Source organism: Dendrobates tinctorius, unplaced genomic scaffold (genome assembly GCF_039654945.1).
Source record: "Dendrobates tinctorius isolate UK_male_01 unplaced genomic scaffold, ASM3965494v1 ptg000452l, whole genome shotgun sequence".
Lineage (NCBI taxonomy): Eukaryota > Metazoa > Chordata > Amphibia > Anura > Dendrobatidae > Dendrobates > Dendrobates tinctorius.
Genome location: NW_027362114.1, coordinates 268,253 through 292,720, shown reverse-complemented (window position 1 = coordinate 292,720; position 24,468 = coordinate 268,253). Strand labels below are relative to the sequence as shown.

At 42.9% G+C, this 24,468-nt stretch overlaps 2 protein-coding genes across 2 annotated transcripts in view; one reads left to right on the top strand and one right to left on the bottom strand.

The window, feature by feature from the left end:
- The window catches only part of LOC141077444 (uncharacterized), a 78,861-nt gene extending 70,827 nt beyond the window's left edge, over positions 1-8,034 (top strand). Inside the window, 2 exon segments of the mRNA XM_073564391.1 lie at positions 3,017-3,104; positions 6,365-8,034. Coding sequence (XP_073420492.1) covers positions 3,017-3,104; positions 6,365-7,563 — 1,287 coding nt within the window. The 3' untranslated portion in view covers positions 7,564-8,034.
- The window catches only part of LOC141077459 (uncharacterized), a 261,894-nt gene that overhangs the window by 136,259 nt on the left and 101,167 nt on the right, over positions 1-24,468 (bottom strand). The window lies entirely within an intron of this gene.

Below are 24,468 nucleotides of genomic sequence, written 5' to 3'. Positions count from 1 at the left end.
ACGGCTCCGCTCCGTACACCTCGTACACACACGGTTCCGCTCCGTACACCTCGTACACACACGGCTCCGCTCCGTACACCTCGTACCCACACGGCTCCGCTCCGTACACCTCGTACACACACGGCTCCGCTCCGTACACCTCGTACCCACACGGCTCCGCTCCGTACACTTTGTACACACAGGGCTCCTCTCCGTACACCTCGTACACACGCGGCTCCGCTCCGTACACCTCGTACACACACGGCTCCGCTCCGTACACCTCGTACACACGCGGCTCCTCTCCGGACACCTCGTACACACGCGGCTCCGCTCCGTACACCTCGTACACACACGGCTCCGCTCCGTACACCTCGTACACACACGGCTCCGCTCCGTACACCTCGTACACACGGCTCCGCTCCGTACACCTCGTACACACGCGGCTCCGCTCCGTACACCTCGTACACACGCGGCTCCGCTCCGTACACCTCGTACACACACGGCTCCGCTCCGTACACCTCGTACACACGCGGCTCTGCTACATCCACCCTGTAAACCCCTCCTGACCCCACACAGAAACTTCCCCTCATCCAGCACCATGACAACCAGCACAGCAGAGTCCTGCACACACTGAGGCCCCTGATCATGTGACCCCTGACTCCACCCCTCCTGTGACCTCATCACAGGTCCTGTGCGCACAGGGCAGCTGTAGAAATCTCCGGCCTCGGGGGGTCTCACCAGACTTCCCTCTTTTCTTGCAGGGGCCGCAGTGGATTTCATCCTGGATCCATAGAGCTGAATAGAGGAGCGATGTTCCTTCACTCTGATGGGAATTGATGGTGACGTTTGTCCAACGTCCACGTTACCGAGTAAATCCCCCCAGGACTGCAGCCGGTAAAGACCCCGATATCCACAGGTGTCCCCTCTAATTGGCGGAAAGGGATAGAAAAGCCTCTTATCCCGAGGGGAAACCCTGTACATGGAGACATCGGCCTCAGATCTCTCCTGTCCTGTTCTTCCAGAAAAGCCTCAAACTTCTGTGTGTGACTCAGAGCTGAGATCTAACGTGATAGAAGATTCCAGTGCGGGGAAGACGGGAAACCTTCATATAGACGGCCGGTGGGGATGGAGGCAGTGACCGACTCTGGCCAAATCTGTCTCTAGAGCCGCAGTAGAAGATGAAGATGTCGTCCTCATCATGAAGGAGTTATTTCTCATGTCGCGTGTAATGAATATCTCCTGCAGTATTGCTAATGCCGATTCCAGTGTCGGTAATGAGACGAGAATTAGCGTTATGGAAGATGAGTCTATGAGGAACGTGTTCAGCTGCCGACTCCGAGGAGGAAACTGCTTGTTGTCTGTGGCCTAAATATATAGGTTTTATTAGTAGATGTCAGGGAAGAAAACTAAACCCTGTAAGATAATAAATCTCCTCATATGTTTCCCTTATTATCTCCAGTAATTGTATTATTACACCGGATTCTTATGATGTTACATCGGATCATCTTCTTCTCATTCAGGTCTCTACAATATCGGATCCTCTCAGTGAAGATCTTCTACAGAAGAGAATTTTCCTGATTTACCCATCAAGGATGGATATGGACAGAGACAAGATGGCGGAGAGGATGTTACACCTCACCCTAGAGATCCTCTTCCGTCTCACTGGAGAGGTGAGAGATTCTGATGACGTCACATTACATCATTCTTATCTATGGGAATAACAGACGGACAGAACTGGAGAGGTGAGGACTCTGGGAATGTCTGGAGTGAGATTTATTAATGTGTCTCTCCATTACCAGGATTACACAGTGGTGAAGAAGACCTCTAGTGATCGCTGTCAGGACCCTGTGTCTGAGGGATGGGGACGACCCCTGAGCCCAATCACGGGGCCTCCACCTCACCCCCTGATCCATGAGGACATCAATGACCAGAAGATCCTAGACCTCATCTACAAGATGATTGAGCTGCTGACTGGAGAGGTGACACTGCTGGGAATGCTGGGACATTATACAGTAACACTATGAAGGGATTGGGGGATGACGGTATCATTGGGGGACAATACAAAGAACTTTCTAATGATCTTTTTACTCTTAGACCTGTGACGGGGACAAGGGGGCATCCTCTACGTCTGGAGGAAAGAAGGTTTAAGCATACTCACAGACGCGGATTCTTTACTGTAAGAGCAGTGAGACTATGGAACTCTCTGCCATATGATGTTGTAATGAGTGATTCACTACTAAAATTTAAGAAGGGACTGGATGCCTTTCTTGAAAAGTATAATATTACAGGGGATATACACTAGTCTCCTTAATATTGCGTTGATCCAGGGAGCTAGTCTGATTGCCGTATGTGGAGTCGGGAAGGAATTTTTTTCCCCAATGTGAAGCTTACTGTTGCCACATGGGGTTTTTTTTGCCTTCCTCTGGATCAACATGTTAGGGCAAGTTAGGATAGGATATGGGTTGAACTAGATGGACTTAAAGTCTCCCTTCAACCTTAATTACTATGTTACTATGTATTGTATGTGTCAGGTTCCTATAAGGTGTCAGGATGTCGATGTCTATTTCTCCATGGAGGAGTGGGAATATTTAGAAGGACACAGCGATCTGTACAAGAACGTCATAATGGAGGTTCCCCAGCCCCTCACATCTCCAGGTAATAGACAGGACTAAATACACACGGCCTATAATTATCTGTATGTAGAGAATGAATTCAGTCCCTGTATGTGTTTCCTCCAGATCTATCCAGTAAGAGGACAACACCAGAGAGATGTCCCCGTCCTCTTCTTCCACAGGACTGTAACCAAGAAGATCCCAATGTTTCTCAGGATCATTAGGTAGATGGAGAGAAGGTGTCAGGAGATCTCCCCTATGATGTGTAGACGGCTGTGAAGGTCTTGTGCTCAGTCTTGTTTTATCCACCAGTATTATATGTTTTATACTTGTGTAATGAGAACGGTGGAGATGGCAGGATTAGAGCTGATCATAGATGGGATTTCTCCATCTGTCTGTGACTTTTACAATATTTGTTTCAGGGTGAAGATCTGACCCATATTAATACTACAGAGACATATGTAAGGGGTGATGAGTGGTGTAAAGAGGAGATTCCCACATATGACTACCCAGGTGAGTAGTAACCACTGAATGCAGAGAAGTCACAGATTCCTCTCAGTCACCGGCTGTGGCTGCTTTATCGGTGGTGTAGTCCGGCCGTATTACCATGATCACCATTTTGCCTCTAGACCACAACATTCTCCTCCACCCAAAACTGTTCAAATGACTTTGGGCATTGAAAGCCCTTTCCTATAGAACTTGTCACCTAGAAGATCCACCTACCTTCTGGGTTTAGGAGACGCTGACCGTTACCTGCCCAGATCTGTAACTATAAAGCCAAATGACAGCGTACGTAGAATGTGCTGACAAGTTAGAAAATCACTTGAAGAAAAGTATTATGATGGGCCAGTAAGAGAAAGCGGAGGGTAATGATGCTGTTGGCTTCCTAGATCCCTGAGATCTTATCGGATGAATCTTCTCTCCCTTCTGTGCTGCTGAATATCTCATGGTCCTGTAGTAATGGCCCGGATTGGGGGGTGGTCCACTGCTTTCCGCGACCAGACGACACAGACACCAGACGGAGGCAGATTTTGGTTGCAACAGGTCCGAGTTTATTGGCCATCCTCCTGACGACTGTAGCCATACACCGCAGCTCCTTTACAGCTCTCCGTATTCAGGCCCAGGTACCTTCACCTTCCTTCTGTTGTAGTGACGTTCCTTGCGGATCTTTTGCTGGGGCTGCCCTAGGCCTATCTACCGCCAGCGCTTCACCAGTCCAAGGTCGTCGTCTGTCCTGCGGTTCTTTGTGTCAGGTCCACCCCCTGACTGTCTCTTCCTGTCAGTCCCCTGGTCGAGCTCTCCACCATCGTCAGTCTTCCGTACTGAGTCTTCTCCTCCTGAGCTCCTCCCGGGACTAGCCTAGCCTGGAACCCTGTCCTGTCCTATTTATCCCCTTCCTCGGGAATTTCCCTCCTGGGTTTCTATCTCCCCGCCCCCATGACTAAGTATTTTCTAAAGCCCTAAGCTGCTGTCAAGTCCTGAACTACGCTCCCCCTGCCATCTTGTGGTCAAATCTAGGTATTGCACTCCTTTTCTATCTTCCCCAGCTGTTTCCCTTCTGTCATTGCCAATATCCATCTAGAGTGCACAAACCGTCCCTTCTTCCTTCAGTCAAGTCTGTCCGTCAACTCACCTTCCCCACACTCCCTACAAGACCAGGTCCAGTCTTTCTGGCCAAACTTCCCTTTTATGAGCGACAACAGTAAATGTGCCGTGAGGCCAAGTGTGAATTTCTGTCCAATAACAGCAGAGTTTCCCTTTATCCTGACTTTTACATTTGTATTAAAACCAACTAACTTCCAGGAGGATTGTGATAATCTCCAGGACAAACATTCCACCTGTGCCCTGATAGATCTCTAAGCTGTGTGGCTGATGGCTGTAATATACATTTATTCCCGCCTGCAGGAGATGTGTTGGCTCCAGCCCTGGTGTCATGGATTCTCTCCACGTCATAAATTCCATTATGTTTTCCATCCTAAAGAATTCAAATTACTGCACAATCTTTCCTCAAATGAGGAGAACTAATAGTTTCTCTACTCTTTTGGTCAGGACTCACAGTAGCTCAAATAGTTCACCAGAAATGAATGCAACTCTGGTTTAGTGTTCTCCCCTCATATTTACTGTACATTGTTGTTGGGGATGTAAAATAAGTTTTAACTCTGTCTTTTTCTACATCTTCATTCTGTATGATAGTTTGTGGTGGCATCGGCTTGTCTCACTTATGTAAGTCCGTAACTCCCTGATAGTCTTAACAAAAATCTCTCCATCGCCTCTTCCAAATGCCAAAGGGCTAAATTTAAAGGGAACCTGTCAGCAGGATTGTGCTCAGTAACCTACAGACACTGTCAGGTCAGCGCCATTATACTGATTACAATGATACCTGGTGATGAAATCCGTCTTGTGGTTGTTGTTTAATCTGTATTTGTAGTTTTCAGTTAATGAGATTCTCGTGCTCTGGGGCGGGGCTGTGGGTGGGGCTGTGGGTGGGGCTTTATGTGGTGCTCTGATTATATATTCATTTGTATTGGCTAATGACAGGTCGCTGACCCCTCACTGACCTGCCCCCCATTATTACATAATGCATATAATAGCATTGATATTATTGTTGATAATGCCTATAATATTGTGGCTATTGTGAGGCTTAGAAAAAAATTACATCCAGCAAAATGTCACCGGCGATGGCGGCGCCTGCGCAGTAGCATCTATCTCCTATCAGGTGCTTCTGTGGTGCTTCTGTGGTGTCAGATGGCAAGAAGAATAGTCAGGTAGCCGGGTCAGAACCAGAAGGACAGAATACAGAATCAGAAGACACAAGAGTAGTCAGTAAACGGGCCACGGTCACAACAGGGAACAAATACACAAGCCGCAAGCTGAGCACAGAGGACTGAACCAGAGGAGAACAGCGCTGTATCTGGCAGATTCCGGCCATGTGCTTTGCGCTTTAGTAGGGTGTGGTACTTTCCAATTGGCGGCTGAAGTAGGGAGCAGATTACTCCAGCTGGACAGCAGGAACAGATCCCAGATGAGATTGGACACACCATATGCAGAATCCCTAATATAACTAAATGACAGAAAACCAGAATAGTAAAAATCCCCATAAAGTGATTCCATTTTACAAATTAATTCACTGAGGGTTATAATCCTTAGGAGGAGTGAATATTTTGACTCCACAGCCACTTTCCAGAAATTAACACACAGTGGATGTTGGAGAGTGAAAATTACACATTTGCCATTTTCTTACCCAGCACATAGTGCCCAGATTGTGCTCCAGGAGACACACACCAAAAATTAAGTGGATTATTCTCACTATAATATTGCTAAATACAGGATCCTAAATGTTGTTTGCGCACACTGCAAGACTCCGAAGTGAGAGCGGATTTTGCTGGATTGCTTTATAGAAACCTTGTTGCTTTTCAGCAGCCTTTGAGCCACTACTAGTGTGGGAACCTCTGTTTTTCCATTGACAGATGATGGACCTGAGTGGGGACTTGTTTTTTGTGAGATGAGAATTGGTATTATTTTCGCCTACATAACATTGATTGGTTTCTTTTTATTGGATATTTGGGAGGCAGAATGAACCAACAGTAGAACACCGCACACTACTGGTTCATCCAACAAGGTTTTCTATTAGACTGTGAACTGTCATTGTCTTGGTAAACAAGTAGTTTTTTTTACATAGCTTGCCATTTTTATGGACAGTTTAAATAGAAATGTTTCAAAATATAAAACTCAAGGATATTTTATTAAAAAATAATAATTATTTTTTATCTTAGCAGATGACTGTACCAGGAGATCAGAGGGACAGCTGACATCTTCAAATTTTAAATCTGATGATCTTGAGATCCTACAAGATACAACTGAAGTGATTGCTTTTACTCCAGATATATCATCATCCATTCACAGCAAAGATCTGTCATCTGATCCTATGAAACAGGTCCCATCTTCTGATTCTTCTGATTCATTACCGACTACTAAGGAAAATCAAAGTCACAAAAGAGGCAATAAAAAACAAACTGCTCCTAAAGCAAAGAAGTCATTTTCATGTTCAGAATGCGGTAAATATTTTATCCAGAAATGTAATCTTGTTATACACCAAAGAACTCACATGGGGGAGAAGCCTTTTTCCTGTTCAGAATGTGGGAAATGTTTTAAATGGAAATCAGACCTTGTTATTCACCAGAGAATTCACACAGGAACAAAACCTTTTTCATGTTCAGAATGTGATAAATGTTTTGTACAGAAATCAAATTTTGTTACCCACCAGAGAACTCACACAGGGGAGAAGCCTTTTTCCTGTTCAGAATGTGGGAAATGTTTTAATCGGAAATTGATTCTGGTTAAGCACCAGAGAACCCACACAGGGGAGAAGCCTTTTTCCTGTTCAGAATGTGGGAAATGTTTCAAATGGAAATCGTTTCTTGTTAAGCACCAGAGAACTCACACAGGGGAGAAGCCTTTTTCCTGTTCAGAATGTGGGAAATGTTTTAACCGGAAATCGGTTCTTGATAGCCACCAGAGAACTCACACAGAGAAATCTTTTTCATGTCCAGAATGTCGGAAATGTTTTGCACATAAATCACATTTTGTTAACCATCAGAGAGTTCACACAGGGGAGAAGCCTTTTTCCTGTTCAGAATGTGGGAAATGTTTTACCCGGAAATCAGTTCGCGATAGACACCAGAGAACCCACACTGGGGAGAAACCTTTTTCCTGTTCAGAATGTGGGAAATGTTTTAACCGGAAATCAGTTCTTGATAGCCACCAAAGAACCCACACAAGGGAGAAGCCTTTTTCATGTTCAAAATGTGGGAAATGTTTTAAATGGAAAAAAAATCTTGATAGGCACTAGAGATCCCACACAGGGGAGAAGCTTTTTTCTTGTTCAAAATGTGGGAAATATTTTAAGCGGAAAGCGCTTCTTGATCACCATCAGAGCAGTCACACAGAGGAGAAGCCTTTTTCATTTTTTTAATGTGGGAAATTTTTTACCTTGAAATCAACTGTTAATAAACATCAGAGTCATCACATAGGGGAGAAGCCTTTTTTATGTTCATAATGTTGGAGTAGTTTTAACCAAAATTGGATTTTCTTAAAAAGGTTGTCTCTTGTCATTCCTCATGTTTGCTGACAAAAGGATAAAACTAAACTTTATTAACTCAAAATATAAAACTATACTCATTATTCACCCCCTGAAGGTCAGTCAGAAGATGACTAATAGAAAAAACATATACCCCACATGTCAGTATATAGGGTGATTAAATAGCAATTTGTATAGCAATTTGGTTATGGACATTCTTAATGATGTTGATACTTATAGGAAAGTAACAAGTTACCCTACTAGTGTTTGTAAAAATGTATTGGAATCTTTTGTAATGGAGGGAGAAAATTTAGGGGTAATTAATAAAAAAAAATAAAACTTTTTTGAATAAAGATTTTCCTGTCACCTTGGTGTTTTACGGTCTCCCGAAAATACACAAACAAATTTTTCCCCCTCCATTTCGTCCAATTATATCGAGTATAGGATCACTTAACGAAAGTTTAAGTGTTTGGATTGACAGACATCTACAAACCCTAGTTTCCTAGGGGAGGGAGGTGCCGGACAACGGTCATTTCGCGATTACTCGCTTCTACGGGTCCAGGTGAGGGGATTAGCTAAAGGTCATTCCCTATATAGGATCACAGACCTTACTAATTAACATACATAAGTTGTGAAACTAACATTTACAAAAAAATATATAGTTATACAATATACAGAGTGCAAGATACTAGTAAAGAATAAATCTTTCCATATCGATTTACAAGATAATCTATATTTTTACAATATCATAGGAAGATTATAATCTAAATAACTTTACATACAATTTTTTATATAACATTTTTTATAAAAATACTGATAGTCCCAAAGGACTAAATGACCGGATCGATCTATCAGTATTTTTATAAAAAAAAGTTATATAAAAAATTGTATGTAAAGTTATTTAGATTATAATCTTCCTATGATATTGTAAAAATATAGATTATCTTGTGAATCGATATGGAAAGATTTATTCCTTACTAGTATCTTGCACTCTGTATATTGTATAACTATATATTTTTTTGTAAATGTTTGTTTCACAACTTGTTATGTATGTTAATTAGTAAGGTCTGTGATCCTATAAAGGGAATGACCTTTAGCTAATCCCCTCACCTGGACCCGTAGAAGAGAGTAATGGTGAAACGGCCGTTGTCCGGCACCTCCCTCCCCTAGCATTCCTCCACGTCCTGCATGTCCACACATTTGATGGAAATTATATGAAATAAAGACTCACAGTTTTTCAGCTACATCGGTGAGTGCTGCATATTTCTCCTTTTTTCGCTTCACATTGAAATATTCATGTTCTTTCATGCAAGCACCTCCATTTTTTGACTGAATCATATGCCGCAATACTTCAGATAAAGAGCTCCGTCTGGTAATGTGGTGATTTGTGCCCTAGTATGCCGTTCATCTGTTTGCTCTTTGCTGGGATCATTCAACTTGTGTAATTGAACTGAGCACAGGGTTTATTTCACTCACTTTTTATCCATACAATGGACACAGATGAAAATATGGAGCTTTCTGATATGAATGCGGTTGAACAGGGACTTTTAGCAGGACGAGAGGATGCAATCGTAAGGAAGAGCTGCATATTATCAGCACAAGATCACTTGAATTTAAAATACAATCATTAGCTGAGAGAGAAATCCGATCATTCTGGACTGTAAAATCATTGAAATCATACACTGAATGCAAGAGAGTCCCGAGAGGTTTACGTATCTTCAAGGAAATTTCACAATTTCAAGATGATCCTATTTTCCAAAAGAAACGGACTGATCTCCTTCACCAATGTTCTTTCAATTTATTACAATTGGTAGCAGAGAAAAATGAGCAGGAGTATGATCATCTGACTGAACAGTTGGAGAAAGCGAAATCAGAATTAAAGTCACGCTACACAGAAAACCAAAATACACATTTTTACAAAAAATTGGATAAAAAACTCGTATTACAACAAATCGATATTAAGAAGAAGAAAAAAGAAAAATTTTTGCGAGATAAAAATGACTATGAAAAGAACATGATTTTTTCCTGGAATAAAAATCGTTCCTCTTTTTCTAAAAAACGGAGATACAACATGGCTCATAAAAAGAAAAATAACTATGAAGGATGGACCACGGATTCGGACTCAAGTGTTGCAGACGATCGAGAGGACTCAAGCATGCTTACTGTTCCTTCTACCTCTAATAATACGCCCCCTTTAGGAAAAAAACAAGACGAGGCCGGAAAATTACAAAATCAAGGAAAGAAACGCAAGCAAGTATCATGGAGGAAATAACACCTCCAAGGACAATCTATGTATAATAAACCTTTCAAAGCGCCAATTATCCAGTGAACATACTGAAGTTCTATCTAAAGGCTTAAATTTTTGTATTCCAGAAAAATTTGATTATGTCGATTTTAGGATTGAATTGTTTAAAAGTATAAGAAAGCTACATCTTAAAAAATCTTTTTCCAGTGTTTCAGCTGCAGTTTCTGTTCCTATACATGAAGGTGAGAAACCTCCAACTATTGGTCCTTTAGGCTTTATGCTAAATTCAGATATCTGTCCCAGACAATTTTTAAGTGATGTTGAAATGTTAATGAGTATAACTGAACCGGATTTCTCCCTGGAATCAGTTAATTCCAATGAAGAAATACCAATACCTTTTAAAGGAGGAATAAAATCAAATTTCATGCCTCCTATATCTCCTGGGAACAGTATCGATCTTTTCCATGATATGGTCATCAAGGATGTAGAAGCTTTACTCTATCCCATGTCAGAAAAAAATTTGAGAGCATCTGAGATGAAAGCTTTGCAAGAAATGAAGGGATGGAGTGATACTGTGTTCAGGAGATCTGATAAAGGAGGGAATTTGGGTCTTTTGGATAATACATACTATATACAAGATGCCGTAAATCACTTGAATGATAGTAATACCTACTGTATGCTAAATGACAACTCTTTGCATAAATATAAGGACAGATTAAGATCTCTTTTAAAAAAGTATGTTCAATTGGGGATATTATCAAAAAAGAGAGCAGAAAAACTCTTTCCAGAATACCCAGAAATTCCCTATTGGTATAGTGTGCCAAAAGTGCACAAGTCTTTAAAAGAGCCTCCGGGTCGCCCTATAATTTCAGGGGAAAACTCTTTGACTGAACCACTTTCACAATACTTAGACTGGCTACTAAAACCTTTACTGAAAGCTGTGCCATCCTTTGTAAAAGATTCAGGAGATTTATTGAAAAAATTGAAAGATTTCCATTGGCAACCACATTTCTCCCTTGCATCTATTGATGCTGAGAGTCTATATACCCGCATCCCCCAAGATAAAGGCATAGCAGCAATAAAGGAGATTTTACATAACACAAACAAATGACAGGATTTTATTTCCTTTATTATCGAGTCACTCGATTGTCATTGTGATTGGCATTGTGTGTCAATTATGTTTTGACACATAATGCCTTCAAATTTCTGGATAAGTGGTATATACAAAGGTGGGCACAGCAAGGGGCACGCCAGTCTCTTGTGTCATACAAAGAGTGGGCACAGCAATGGGCATGCCAGTCTCTTGTGTCATACAAAGAGTGGGCACAGCAATTGGCACGCCAGTCTCTTGTGTCATACAAAGGGTGGGCACAGCAATGGGCACGCCAGTCTCTTGTGTCATACAAAGAGTGGGCACAGCAATGGACACGCCAGTCTCTTGTGTCATACAAAGAGTGGGCACAGCAATGGGCACGCCAGTCTCTTGTGTCATACAAAGAGTGGGCACAGCAATGGGCACGCCAGTCTCTTGTGTCATACAAAAGGTGGGCACAGCAATGGACACGCCAGTCTCTTGTGTCATACAAAGAGTGGGCACAGCAATGGACACGCCAGTCTCTTGTGTCATACAAAGAGTGGGCACAGCAATGGGCACGCCAGTCTCTTGTGTCATACAAAAGGTGGGCACAGCAATGGACACGCCAGTCTCTTGTGTCATACAAAGGGTGGGCACAGCAATGGGCATGCCAGTCTCTTGTGTTTATGCAAATTTATTCCTAGCACGGTTTGAAGAGTTTTATATAAAAACAGCCCTAAATCCACACTTAAAACATTTACAAGCATATTTTCGCTTTGTGGATGATATTTTTATTATCTGGGGGGGTTCTCTGGAAGAATTTGCAGATTTTGTAAAATACCTGAACAATGTGAACAGTGACAACATGCGCTTCACATTTTCATTTGGGGGACACACAATAGATTTTCTTGATGTCAAATTTAAAATAAAAAATGGCTCTTGAAAAACAGAAGTGTTTAGAAAAGAAACCGCAACAAATAATTACTTACATTATAAGAGCGCTCGCCCATTACACACTAAAAAGGGACTTCCATATAGTCAAATGCTAAGAGTAAGAAAACTGAATAAAGATGAAACCATTTTTAATGAACAAATTTCTGAGCTGAAACAACGTTTTTTGCAAAGGGGATATCCTATGAATTTATTAAATGAAGCATATGAAAGGGTAAAAAAATTTTCTCAGATGGATTTATTAAAGGAAAGGACTAAAAAATTAAATAGTGTACTCAAACCTACAAAAAAAATTTAATTTTTGTTTCAAACATAGTGCAATGGATAGAGCAATACAAGCAGCAGTGAGAAAACACTGGCATCTCATTGATGCAGAAAAAACCTCACACACAGATGGTAAATTAGTTCCTCAATTTGCATACAAAAGGGCACATAATATAGGGGATTTATTAGTACATCATAGACTTCGTCCCCCTCAAAAAAATTGGCTACGAGATTTATCAATAAAAGGAAATTATAAATGTGGTCACTGCAGATACTGTCATCTTCATCTGACAGGGAATTCTATACATTTCGGCTCTATGGAACATTAGGTACAAAACTACATTTCTTGTCAAACTAAATTCGTGGTTTATGTTATTTTTTGTCCATGTGGTTATTTTTATATTGGAAAAACTATAAGACCACTTACGATACGTTTTGGTGAACACTATAGATCTATTACATCAGGAAAGGGCTCACTGCGATTAATTAAGCATATTCAAGATGTGCAGAAAGCTAACCCAGAAATTTTGAGTTTTGCAGGGATTGAAAAGGTCAATTTTCCACCTCAAGGAGGGAACCGTGACAAAGCTTTACTGCAACAAGAAGCAAAATGGATCCTGAAAGCGAACGCACAAGGTCCTTTGGGACTAAATGACGGATCGATCTATCAGTATTTTTATAAAAAATGTTATATAAAAAATTGTATGTAAAGTTATTTCGATTATAATCTTCCTATGATATTGTAAAAATATAGATTATCTTGAAAATCGATATGGAAAGATTTCTTCTTTACTAGTATCTTGCACTCTGTATATTGTATATTTTTTTGTAAATGTTTGTTTCACAACTTGTTTTGTATGTTAATTAGTAAGGTCTGTGATCCTATATAGGGAATGACCTTTAGTTAATCCCCTCACCTGGACCCGTAGAAGCGAGTAATCGCGAAACGGCCGCTGTCCGGCACCTCTCTCCCCTAGCATTCCTCTAACGTCCTGCATGTCCACACATCATATTGATGGAATTTATGTGAAATAAAGACGCACAGTTTTTCAGCTACATCGGTGAGTGCTGCATATTTCTTCTTTTTTCGCTTCACATTGAAATATTCATGTTTTTTCATGCAAGCACCTCCGTTTTTTGACTGAATTATATACCGCAATACTTCAGATAAATAGCTCCGTCTGGTAATGTGGTGATTTGTGCACCCTAGTATGCCGTTCATCTGTTTGCTCTTTGCTGGGTACATATTGGGCTGTTATGAAAGAGTCACCGTAGGAGGCAGACACAAAAATAGAAGCTATGTCCAGAAAACCAGAGAAGTTGGCAACTATCAGATTGCAGACCCCTGAACCTATCAACACAACTAGCAGTAGCCGTGGGGGGTTCCTACGGTGCCCTAGACCCCTCGATCACAGCCGGAGAGCTAAATAGCCTAAAGACAGAAAAGGAAATCTAAACTGCCCCAGAGCAGACCCCAAAGTAAAAGGCAGCCCCCAACATATAATGACGGTGAAGCAAGATGAAAAAACACTCACACAGATAGAAAGATAGGCTGAGCAATCGATGGGGCCCAAACTAACTAAACAGGACAGGAAAGGAAGGTTGCTGTCTGCAATCTGCCAAAACCCTATCAAAGACATAAACCAACAGGCTGATATGGAAAAAGACCCTGAAGCAGCTAGGCTTCAAAAGCTATATCAGCACTCAGGTACTTTCTGAAGACAGAGCTAAAGGAATTCAGCTCACCCCAGCAGGGAATGGCAGAAATCCAGAAAAACAAAGCAAAACAAAGTCAAAGCCAAAAGGCAGAGCAGAAAACTTAGCTTTAGAGGAGCAGGAATTCAGACTGGTCTCCAAGGATCCCACAGAGAAATCACCCGCAGGGCAGAAGGGCGTCGGCGGCCTTATATCTAGTCAGTCACTCCACTCAGCCAGTCATCATCACTAGGCTCAGGTGCTTGATAATCAGGCTCACTACCTTTCTTTACCAGAAGAGGGAGTTCATCGGGCCTCAGTAGTGAAGGGGAAAATGAACTCACAACATTGGGCTGTCTGAAAACTGAGTTTAGTCTAGGACAATTTGTCTGCACTACTAACAGCAGTTACAATACCAAACTAGGGCAGACCCTATAGGAGAAAAACACAAGAATTATACTGTATTTTCACATACTATCTATTCCTGACACTGGAGTGGGTTATAAACTTACACGGAGTGGGTTATAAACTTACACAGTATATAGTCTGAGGTCTGGGATCTGCCAATATGGGGCTAGTTTTCTGACTGTTTCGAATAACATGATACATGATTTTATTTTTTTCTTTTGTCCAGTCTCACTTGAATATAGGTCAATATTAAATAGTCTCCTGATGAGTCGCCTTTGGTCAGGACGATGAAACCCGTAGAAATGAGAGGCTTGGAGAGTGAGTGTGTATACGTCAACTCACCCTATATACTGAACTGTGGGGTACATGTTTTTTCTATTAGTCACCTACTGACTAACCTTCAGGAGGTGAATTATGGGTATAGTTTTACATTTGGAATTAATAAAGTTTAGTTTTATCCTTTTGGCAGAAAACATGAGGAATGACAAGAGACAACCCATTTAAGAAGATTCAATTTTGGTTAAAACTATTCCAACACTATGAACACAAAAAAGGCTTCTCCCCTATGTGACATCTCTGATGTTTATTAACAGTTGATTTCCAAGTAAAATCATTTCCCAGATTAAGAAAATGAAAAAGGCTTCTCCCCTGTGTGACTGCTCTGATGTCTAACAAGAAGCGCTTTCCAGGTAAAACATTTCCCACATTCTGAACAGCAAAAAGGCTTCTCCCCTGTGTGGGTTCTCTGGTGAGTAACAAGATTCCATTTCTGGTTAAAACATTTCCCACATTCTGAACAGGAAAAAGGCTTCTCCCCTGTATGGATTATCTGGTGCTTAACAAAATCTGATTTCTCTTTAAAACATTTCCCACATTCTGAACAGGAAAAAGGCTTCTCCCCTGTGTGGGTTCTTTGATGGCGATCAAGACTTATTTTCCATTTAAAACAGTTCCCACGTTCTGAACAGGAAAACGGTTTCTCCCCTGTGTGATTTCTATAGTGAGTAACAAAATGTGATTTCTGGATAAAACATTTCCCACATTCTGAACATGAAAAAGGCTTCTCCCCTGTGTGACTGCTCCAATGGCGATCAAGACGTGCTTTCCAGCTAAAACATTTCCCACATTCTGAACATGAAAAAGGCTTCTCTCCTGTGTGAGTTCTCTGGTGTGTTACAAAATGTGATTTCTTGTTAAAACATTTCCCACATTCTGAACATGAAAATGACTTCTTTGCTTTAGGAGCAGTTTGTTTTTTAATGCCTCTTTTGTGACTTTGATTTTCCTTAGTAGTCGGTAATGAATCAGAAGATGGGACCTGTTTCATAGGATCAGATGACAGATCTTTGCTGTGAATGGATGATGATATATCTGGAGTAATGGCATTCACTTCAGTTGTATCTTGTAGGATCTCAAGATCATCAGATTTAAAAATTGAAGATGTCAGCTGTCCCTCTGTTCTCCTGCTACAGTCATCTGCGAAGATAATAAAACAAAGTCTTTTAATAAAATATCCTTGAGTTTTATATTTTTGAACATTTCTACTTAAACTGTCCATAAAAATGGCAAGCTATGTAAAAAAAACTTTAACCCCTTTCTGCCATATGACGTACTATCCCGTCCATGTGCCCTGGGACTTAATTCCCAAGGACAGGATAGCACGTCATAGAGATCAGCGGCGCTCACAGGGTGAGCGCCGCTGATCGCGGCCGGGTGTCAGCTGATTATCACAGCTGACACGTTAGCCCCTGGCACACTGCGATCAAACACAATCGCAGTGTACCGGGGGTTTAGGGAAGCATCGACAGGGAGGGGGCTCCCTCCGTGCTTCCCTGAGACCCCCAGCGCAGCGCGATGTGCTGCCCTGGGGGCCTCCTTACCTGCAGGTCCCTGGATCCAATATGGCTGCGGGGACCTTCAGGGGCCTGCAGGGAGGCGGCTTCGTCAGTGCCTGCAAAGCGCAGGCATGATGAAGCCTTGGGCAGTGCCTATGTGAGATCGCTGATCTGTCACAGCGATCTGTGATGTGTCAGATCAGCGATCTCACACATGACAATGATTTCCCCCCTGGGACAGTATAATAAAGTTAAATAAAGAAAAATAAGAGTAAAAATAATTTATAAAAAAAATCGCTAAATTTAAAAAAAAAAAAATATTCCCTAATAAATTCATTTTTTGGAAATGAAAAAAAACAAAACAATAAAAGTACACATATTTAGTATCGCCGTGTCCGTAACGACCCACCCTATAAAACTGTCCCATTAGTTAACCCCTTTAGCGAACCCCTTAAAGAAGAAAAATAAAAAAATTATGCTTTATTATCATACTGCCAAACAAAAAGTGCAATAACGCGCGATCAAAAAGACGGATATATATAACCATGGTACCGCTGAAAACGTCATCTTGTCCTGCAAAAAACGAGCCACAACACAGCATCATCAGCAAAAAAATGAAAAAGTTATAGCTCACAGAATAAAGTGATGCAAAAATAATTATTTTTTATATAATAAAGACATAAATGAGGTATCGCTGTAACCGTACTGACCCGAAGAATAAAGCCGCCTTTCAATTTTACCGCATGCAGAATGGTGTAAACGCACCCCCAAAAGAAATTCTTGAAATGCTGGTTTTTGTTCATTCTGCGTCCCAAAAATCGGAATAAAAAGCGATCAAAAATGTCACGTGCCTGTAAATGGTTCCAATAAAAATGTCAACTCGTCCCACAAAAAATAAGACCTCACATGACTCGGTGGGTCAAAATATGGAAAATTATAGCTCTCAAAATCTGGTAATGCAAAAACTATTTTTACAATAAAAAGCGTCTTTTAGCGTGTGACAGCTTCCAAACATAAAAACCGCCATAAATAGTAAATCAAACCCCCCGTTATCACCCCCTTAGTTAGGGAAGAATAATAAAATAAAAAAAATGTATTTATTTCCATTTTCCCATTAGGGCTAGGGTTTGGGTTAGGGGTGTGTTGGGGTTAAGGTTGGAGTTAGAATTGGGGGTTTCCACTGTTTGGGCACTACAGGTGCTCTCCAAACGCAACATGACGTCTGATCTCAATTCCAGTCAATTCTGCGTTGAAAAAGTCAAACAGTGCTCCTTCCCTTCCAAGCTCTGCCATGCGCCCAAACAGTGTTTTACCCCCACATATGGGGTAGCAGCCTACTCAGGACAAATTGCAAAACAACTTTTGGGGTCCAATTTCTCCTGTTACCTTTGGGAAAATAAAAAAATTGGGGACTAAAAGATCATGTTTGTGGAAAAAATATGATTTTTTTATTTTCACGCCCGGGCGTTATAAACTTCTGTGAAGCACTGGGGGGTTCAAAGTGCTCACGACACATCAAGGTAAGTTCCGTGGGGGGTCTAGTTTTCAAAATGGTGTCATTTGTGGGGGGTTTCCACTGTTTAGGCACATCAGTGGCTTTCCAAACGCGGCATGGCGTCCAATCCCAATTCCAGCCAAAAAAGTCAAATGGCGCCGTTTCCCTTCCGAGCTCTGCCATGCGCCCAAATAGTGGTTTACCCCCACATGTGGGGTATCAGCGTACTCAGGACAAATTGCACAATAACTTTTAGGGTCCTGTTACCCTTGGGAAAAAAAAACTGGGGGTGAAAAGATCATTTTTATGGAAAAAGTATGATTTTTTAATTGTACGGCTGTACGTTATAAACTTCTGTGAAGCCCTTGTGGGTTCAAAGTTCTCACCACATATCTAGATAAGTTCCTTGGGGGGTCTAGTTTCCAAAATCGGGTCACTTGTGGGGTTTCCACTGTTTGGGTACATCAGGGGCTCTCCAAACGTGACAAGGCGTCCGATCTGAATTCTAGCCAATTTTGCATTGAAAAAGTCAAATGACGCTCCTTCCCTTCTGAGCTCTGCCATGCGTCGAAACAGTGGTTTCCCACCACATATCAGGTATCAGCCTACTCAGGACAAATTGAACAATATCTTTTGCAGTCCAATTTCTCCTGGTACCCTTGGTAAAATAAAAAAATTGGACCTGAAGTATTTTTTTTGTGAAAAAAAGTGAAATGTTCATTTTTTTTAAACATTCAAAAAATTCCTGTGAAGCACCTGAAGGGTTAATAAATTTCTTGAATATGGTTTTGAGCACCTTGAGGGGTGCAGTTTTTAGAATGGTGTCACTTTTGGGTATTTTCTATACTATTATATATATATATATATATATATATATATGAGAGAGAGAGAGCCCTTAAAGTGACTTCAAATGTGATGTGGTCCCTAAAAATAAAATGGTGTTTCAAAAATAAGAAATCGCTGGTCAAATTTTAACCCTTATAACTTCCTAACAAAAAAAAATTTTGGTTCCAAAATTGTGCTGATTTAAAGTAAACATGTGGTAAATGCTACTTAAGTTTTTTGTGTGGCATATCTCTGTGATTTAAGGGCATAAAAATTCAAAGTTGGAAAATTGCAAAATTTTCAAAATTTTCACCAAATTTTCATTTTTTTCACAAATAAACGCAAGTTATTTGAATTAAATTTTACCACTAACATGAAGTACAATATGTCACGAGAAAACAATGTCAGAATCACCGAGATCCATGGAAGTGTTTCAGAGTTATTACCTCATAAAAGGACAGTGGTCAGAATTGTAAAAATTGGCCCGGGCATTAACGTGCAAACCACCCTTGGGGCTTAAGGGGTTAATTATTTACCAAGACAATGACAGTTCACAGTCTAATAAAAAACCTTGTTGGATGAACCAGTAGTGTGTGGTGTTCAACTGTTTGTTCATTCTGCCTCCCAAATATCGAATAAAAAGGAACCAATCAATGTTATGTAGGCGAAAATAATACCAATTCTCATCTCACAAAAACAAGTCCCCACTCAGGTCCATCATCTGTCAGTGGAAAAACAGATAAGGCAGGTTACAGTTAGTGCCATAGTTAGGGTTAGTGTTGGGGCTAAAGTAAGGGTTTATTCTAAAGTTAGGGTTTATTCTAAAGTTAGGGTTAGGCAAAAGAATTAGACTTTTCTCTATTGTCTCCCAAATAATTTGGTCACATCAGAGTTTTGTATTTCCGGAAAAAAATATTAAAAAAAATAAAAATGGCCCGTCAGTGTTATAGTGCAGAGGAGACTTATCCACTTTCATGTTCTGACAGTGAAGAAAGTGCAGTGTCAGATGGCGATGTGGATTTCGAGGGCTTTAGTAGCAGCGACAGTGATAGCTCAGAAATGAGCAGTGATTCCGGTCCATCCTCACACACAAGGACCAGTACAAAAAGAAGGACAAATAGCGCTTCTGGAGAAATGTCTCCAACTCAGGGAACAATGCCCAGTACTAGCGCTGTCCCTAGTGCTAGTGAATTGGCGCACACCAATGTCCAAGGGGCTTTGCCTCTTGATGTAGCATTTCCCAGATGGGAGGCTTCGGATTCGGCTAAACCATTCATCGCTCATTTTAATGCCATTCCTGGTCTAAATGTGGAGGTGGTGGAAAATTTTGGACCAATTATTTCAAAGAGGGCAAGGTTCAGAATAAAGCTCTATAAAATGTGTGAGAGTTCAACCGGATACACATCAGCTTTTCATATTTATGAGGGGAAAGACAGCCAACTAAACCCACCAGGATGCCCTACTTATCTGGGGACATCTGGAAAAATCATTTGGGAACTGATAACTCCATTTTTACAAAAAGGCTACAATCTGTATGTTGACAACTACTACACCAGCATACCCCTATTTAAAAGTCTGGTTGTACATAACATAGGGGCTTGTGGGACCATTTGCAAAAACCGTCAGGGGTTTCCACAATCAGTGGTCAAAAAAATTTCCGAAAGGGGCAGTCAGGGGTTTTACGCAATAGAGAGCTGCTTGCCCTTAAGTATAAGGATAAAAAAGATATTTTTATCCTGAGCTCGATCCACACAGATGCCACAAGAGCCACTGCAGACCAACAGGGATCCACTACTCCAAAACCTGTGTCTGTCATTGACTACCACAAATATATGGGGGTGTGGACCTTGCAGATCAGGTTCTACAGCCATACCAGGTATCAAGAAAATCATATATCTGGTATATAAAGTTAGTCATTTATTTGTTTCAGGTGGCCACATATAATTCTTTTGTGTTATACAAAAAAGGTCACTGAAACAGGGATTTTTGTGATAAACTCACCGTAAAATCCTTTTCTCCGAGATGCTCATTGGGGGACACGGGTACTGTGGGTGTATGCTACTGCCGCCTGGAGGCTGACACTAAGTGAAAAAAAGAGGTTAGCTCCTTCTCTGCCGTATACACCCTCGCCCGGATTGCGGGCGGAAACCAGTTTAGTGCAAAAGCAGTAGGACAACAACAAAAATCAGCCTTAATGCAGGTAACAATATGTTTAGAAAAGAACCACCCTAATATCATCGAAAATGCATATTAATTAAACAAGAGCTAACTGGCTATCAGGGTGGGTGCTGTGTCCCCCAATGAGCGTCTCGGAGAAAAGGATTTTACGGTGAGTTTATCACAAAAATCCCTGTTTCTCCCTCGCCTCATTGGGGGACACAGGTACTGTGGGACGTCCTAAAGCAGTTCCTGGGTGGGAAGTTGACTCACCGATCCAAGCTACATGCACCTCCTGTCTAAAAGGTGCGCCACCGCTGCTTGGAGAATCCTTCTACCTAGGCTCGCATCCACTGAAGCCTGAGTATGGGTATTGAAATGTTTGGCAAACGTGTGCAGGCTGGACCAGGTTGCTGCCTTGCAAATCTTTTCCATCGAAGCCTGGTGCTGAAGTGCCAAAGAGGCGCCCACTGCCCGAGTAGAGTGTGCTCTGATCCCTGCTGGAACCGGCGCACCCCTGATGCGGTAGGACTCCTGAATAGTCAAATGAATCCACCTCGCTATGGCCGATTTTGAGGCCACGAGTTCCTTCCTGCGCCCCTCGGGGAGCAAGAACTGAGTGTCTGTCTGCCTAAAGGGTGCCGTCCGTGACACGTACCTCCTGAGGACTCTTACCAGGTCCAACGTGTGAAGGGGCTTTTCCACTCGGTGTGCCGATGCTGGACAAAATTAAGGCAAGACAATATCCTCATTAATGTGAAACGAGGAAACGACCTTCGGTAGAAAGGGGGGAGCTGGTCTGAGAACCACCTTATCCCTGTGGAAAGTGAGAAACGGGGCTCGACAGGATAGGGCCGTCTGCTCTGAGACTCGCCTGATAGACGTTAACGCTACAAGGAATACCACCTTCCAGGAGAGGTATGACAAAGAAACATCCTGTAGCGTTTCAAATGGAGCTTCCTCCAGAATGCTTAGGACCAGGTTAAGGTCCCAGGCGTCCAGAGGCGCACTATAGGAAGGTACCAAGTGGGAGACCCCCTGGATGAAAGTCTTTACCTGCACATTTACAGCAATTCTGCGCTGGAACAGGACGGATAAAGCTGATATCTGTCTCCTGAGGGAGCTCGGGGCCAACCCTGAGTCTAGGCCAGACTGGAGAAAGGCCAAGATGTTGGGAATAGAGAATCTCAGTGGAGAATAACTGCGGCCTCGACACCAAGAAAAGAAAACCTTCCAGGTTTGATGGCAAATTCGCGCCGAGGTAGGCTTCCAGGCGCTAACCATTGTAGCAAGCACCTCGCGCCCAAACCCCACCTGGGTCAGAATCCAAGATTCAACGGCCATGCCATCAAACACAGGGCCCCTGAGCTCGAGTGGAAGTAGATCTGGGCGCTCTGGCAGTCGCCAAGGAATGTCGGCGAGCAGCTGCACTAGATCCGCGTACCAAGCTTGACGGGGCCAGTTTGGGGCCAGGAGAATCACTGGAACCCCTTCTGTTTTGATCTTTTTGAAGACTCTCGGAAGTAGTGGCAGCGGGGGAAATAGATATGAGAGGCAAAACGGGTTCCACGGCAGAACCAACACATCCAAAGTGACTGCCTGCGGGTCCCTGGACCGAGCGACAAACAGGGGCACCTTGGCATTCGCCCCTGAGGCCATCAGGTCCCTATCCGGTGTCCCCCACCATTGGAAAATCTGCTGGAAGATCTCAGGGTGTAGTGATCACTCCCCGGACGCAAGACACTGCTGGCTGAGGAAGTCTACTGCCCAGTTCTCCACGCCCGGGATGTGGACTGCCGATATCACCGAGTGGTTCCTCTTGGCCCAATGCAAAACGTGCCCTACTGTTGTGAGTTCATTTTCCCCTTCACTACTGAGGCCCGATGAACTCCCTCTTCTGGTAAAGAAAGGTAGTGAGCCTGATTGTCAAGCACCTGAGCCTAATGATGATGACTGGCTGAGTGGAGTGACTGACTGGATATAAGGCCGCCGACGCCCTTCTGCCCTGCGGGTGATTTCTCTGTGGGATCCTTGGAGACCAGTCTGAATTCCTGCTCTTCTAAAGCTAAGTTTTCGGCTCTGCCTTTTGCATTTGTGCCTTGACTTTGTTTTGCTTTGTTTTTCTGGATTTCTGCCATTCCCTGCTGGGGTGAGCTGAATTCCTTTAGCTCTGTCTTCAGAAAGTACCTGAGTGCTGATATAGCTTTTGAAGCCTAGCTGCTTCAGGGTCTTTTTCCATATCAGCCTGTTGGCTTATGTCTTTGATAGGGTTTTGGCAGATTGCAGACAGCAACCTTCCTTTCCTGTCCTGTTTAGTTAGTTTGGGCCCCATCGTTTGCTCAGCCTATCTTTCTGTCTGTGTGAGTGTTTTTTCATCTTGCTTCACCGTCATTATATGTTGGGGGCTGCCTTTTACTTTGGGGTCTGCTCTGGGGCAGTTTAGATTTCCTTTTCTGTCTTTAGGCTATTTAGCTCTCCGGCTGTGATCGAGGGGTCTAGGGCACCGTAGGAACCCCCCACAGCTACTGCTAGTTGTGTTGATAGGTTCAGGGGTCTGCAATCTGATAGTTGCCAACTTCTCAGGTTTCCTGGACGTAGCTTCTATTTTTGTGTCTTCCTCCTACGGTGACTCTTTCATAACACCCTACCTTGCGCATGGTTGCTCTGCTGCGGGTGCCCCCTTGATGATTTATGTAAGCCACCGCCGTGGCGTTGTCCGATTGAATCCGGACTTGGCGGCCTGCTAGAAGGTGACGAAAATGTTGCAGAGCCAGCCAGATCGCTCGTATCTGCAACAAGTTGATCGGGAGGTGTGCCTCCTGCGGCGACCACCGTCCTTGGGTCGTGTGGTAGCGAGAAAACGCTCCCCAGCCGGGGAGGCTGGCGTCGGTTGTGACCACCAACCAATAGTCTGGGGGAAAGGGTTTCCCCTGAAGCAGGGAGGAACTGGTTATCCAACACTCGAGTGACTGTCTGACCTGAGAGGACAACCGGCACCGATGATCGAGCGAGAATGGGTTCTTGTCCCAGGATGACAAGAGGGCGTGCTGCAGGGGGCGAAGATGGAACTGGGTGAACGATATTGCTTCCATCATTTTTCCTAGAATCCTCATCCCGAAACGGATGGTATGAGGGACTGGTTGATGAAATGTCCGGACTCCCTGCTGGAGAGCTAGGGCCTTGTCCTGATTGAGAATTACCAACCCTCGAAAGGTGTCGAAGATCATCCTAAAAGGAAATCCTCTGAGCTGGAACAAGAGATGATTTCTTCACGTTGACCAACCACCCTAAGCAGGAAAGAGTAACTAGCGTGATGTTGACACTTTCCTTGCATGCCCAAATAGAAGGGCCCTTGACCAAGAGGTCATCTAAGTAAGGCAAGACGACTATGCCCTGGGAGTGCAGGATGGTCATGACGACTGCCATGACCTTTGTGAACACTCTGGGGGCGGTGGCTAGCCCGAAGGGAAGTGCTGCGAACTGAAAATGTAGACTGTTGATGGCGAAGCGTAGAAATCTTTGATGCGGAGGAAAAATGGGGATATGTAGGTAAGCATCTTGGATATCGATAGAGGCCAAGTATTCTCCCTGCCCCATGGCCGATATGACTGAACGGAGTGCCTCCATTTGGAAATGTCTGACCCTGATGAATTTGATCAGGAGCTTCAGGTCCAAAACAGACAGTCCCGTCCCTCTCGGGGACCGTGAATAGGTTGGAATAGAAGTCATGAGCCTTTTCGTGTTCTGGCACGGGAATAATGACTCCATTGCGGTAGAGCGATTCGATGGCTCCTAGCAAAGCCCTTGCCTGGGTATCCACCTTGGGAAGATAGGAAAGAAAAAACCGTCT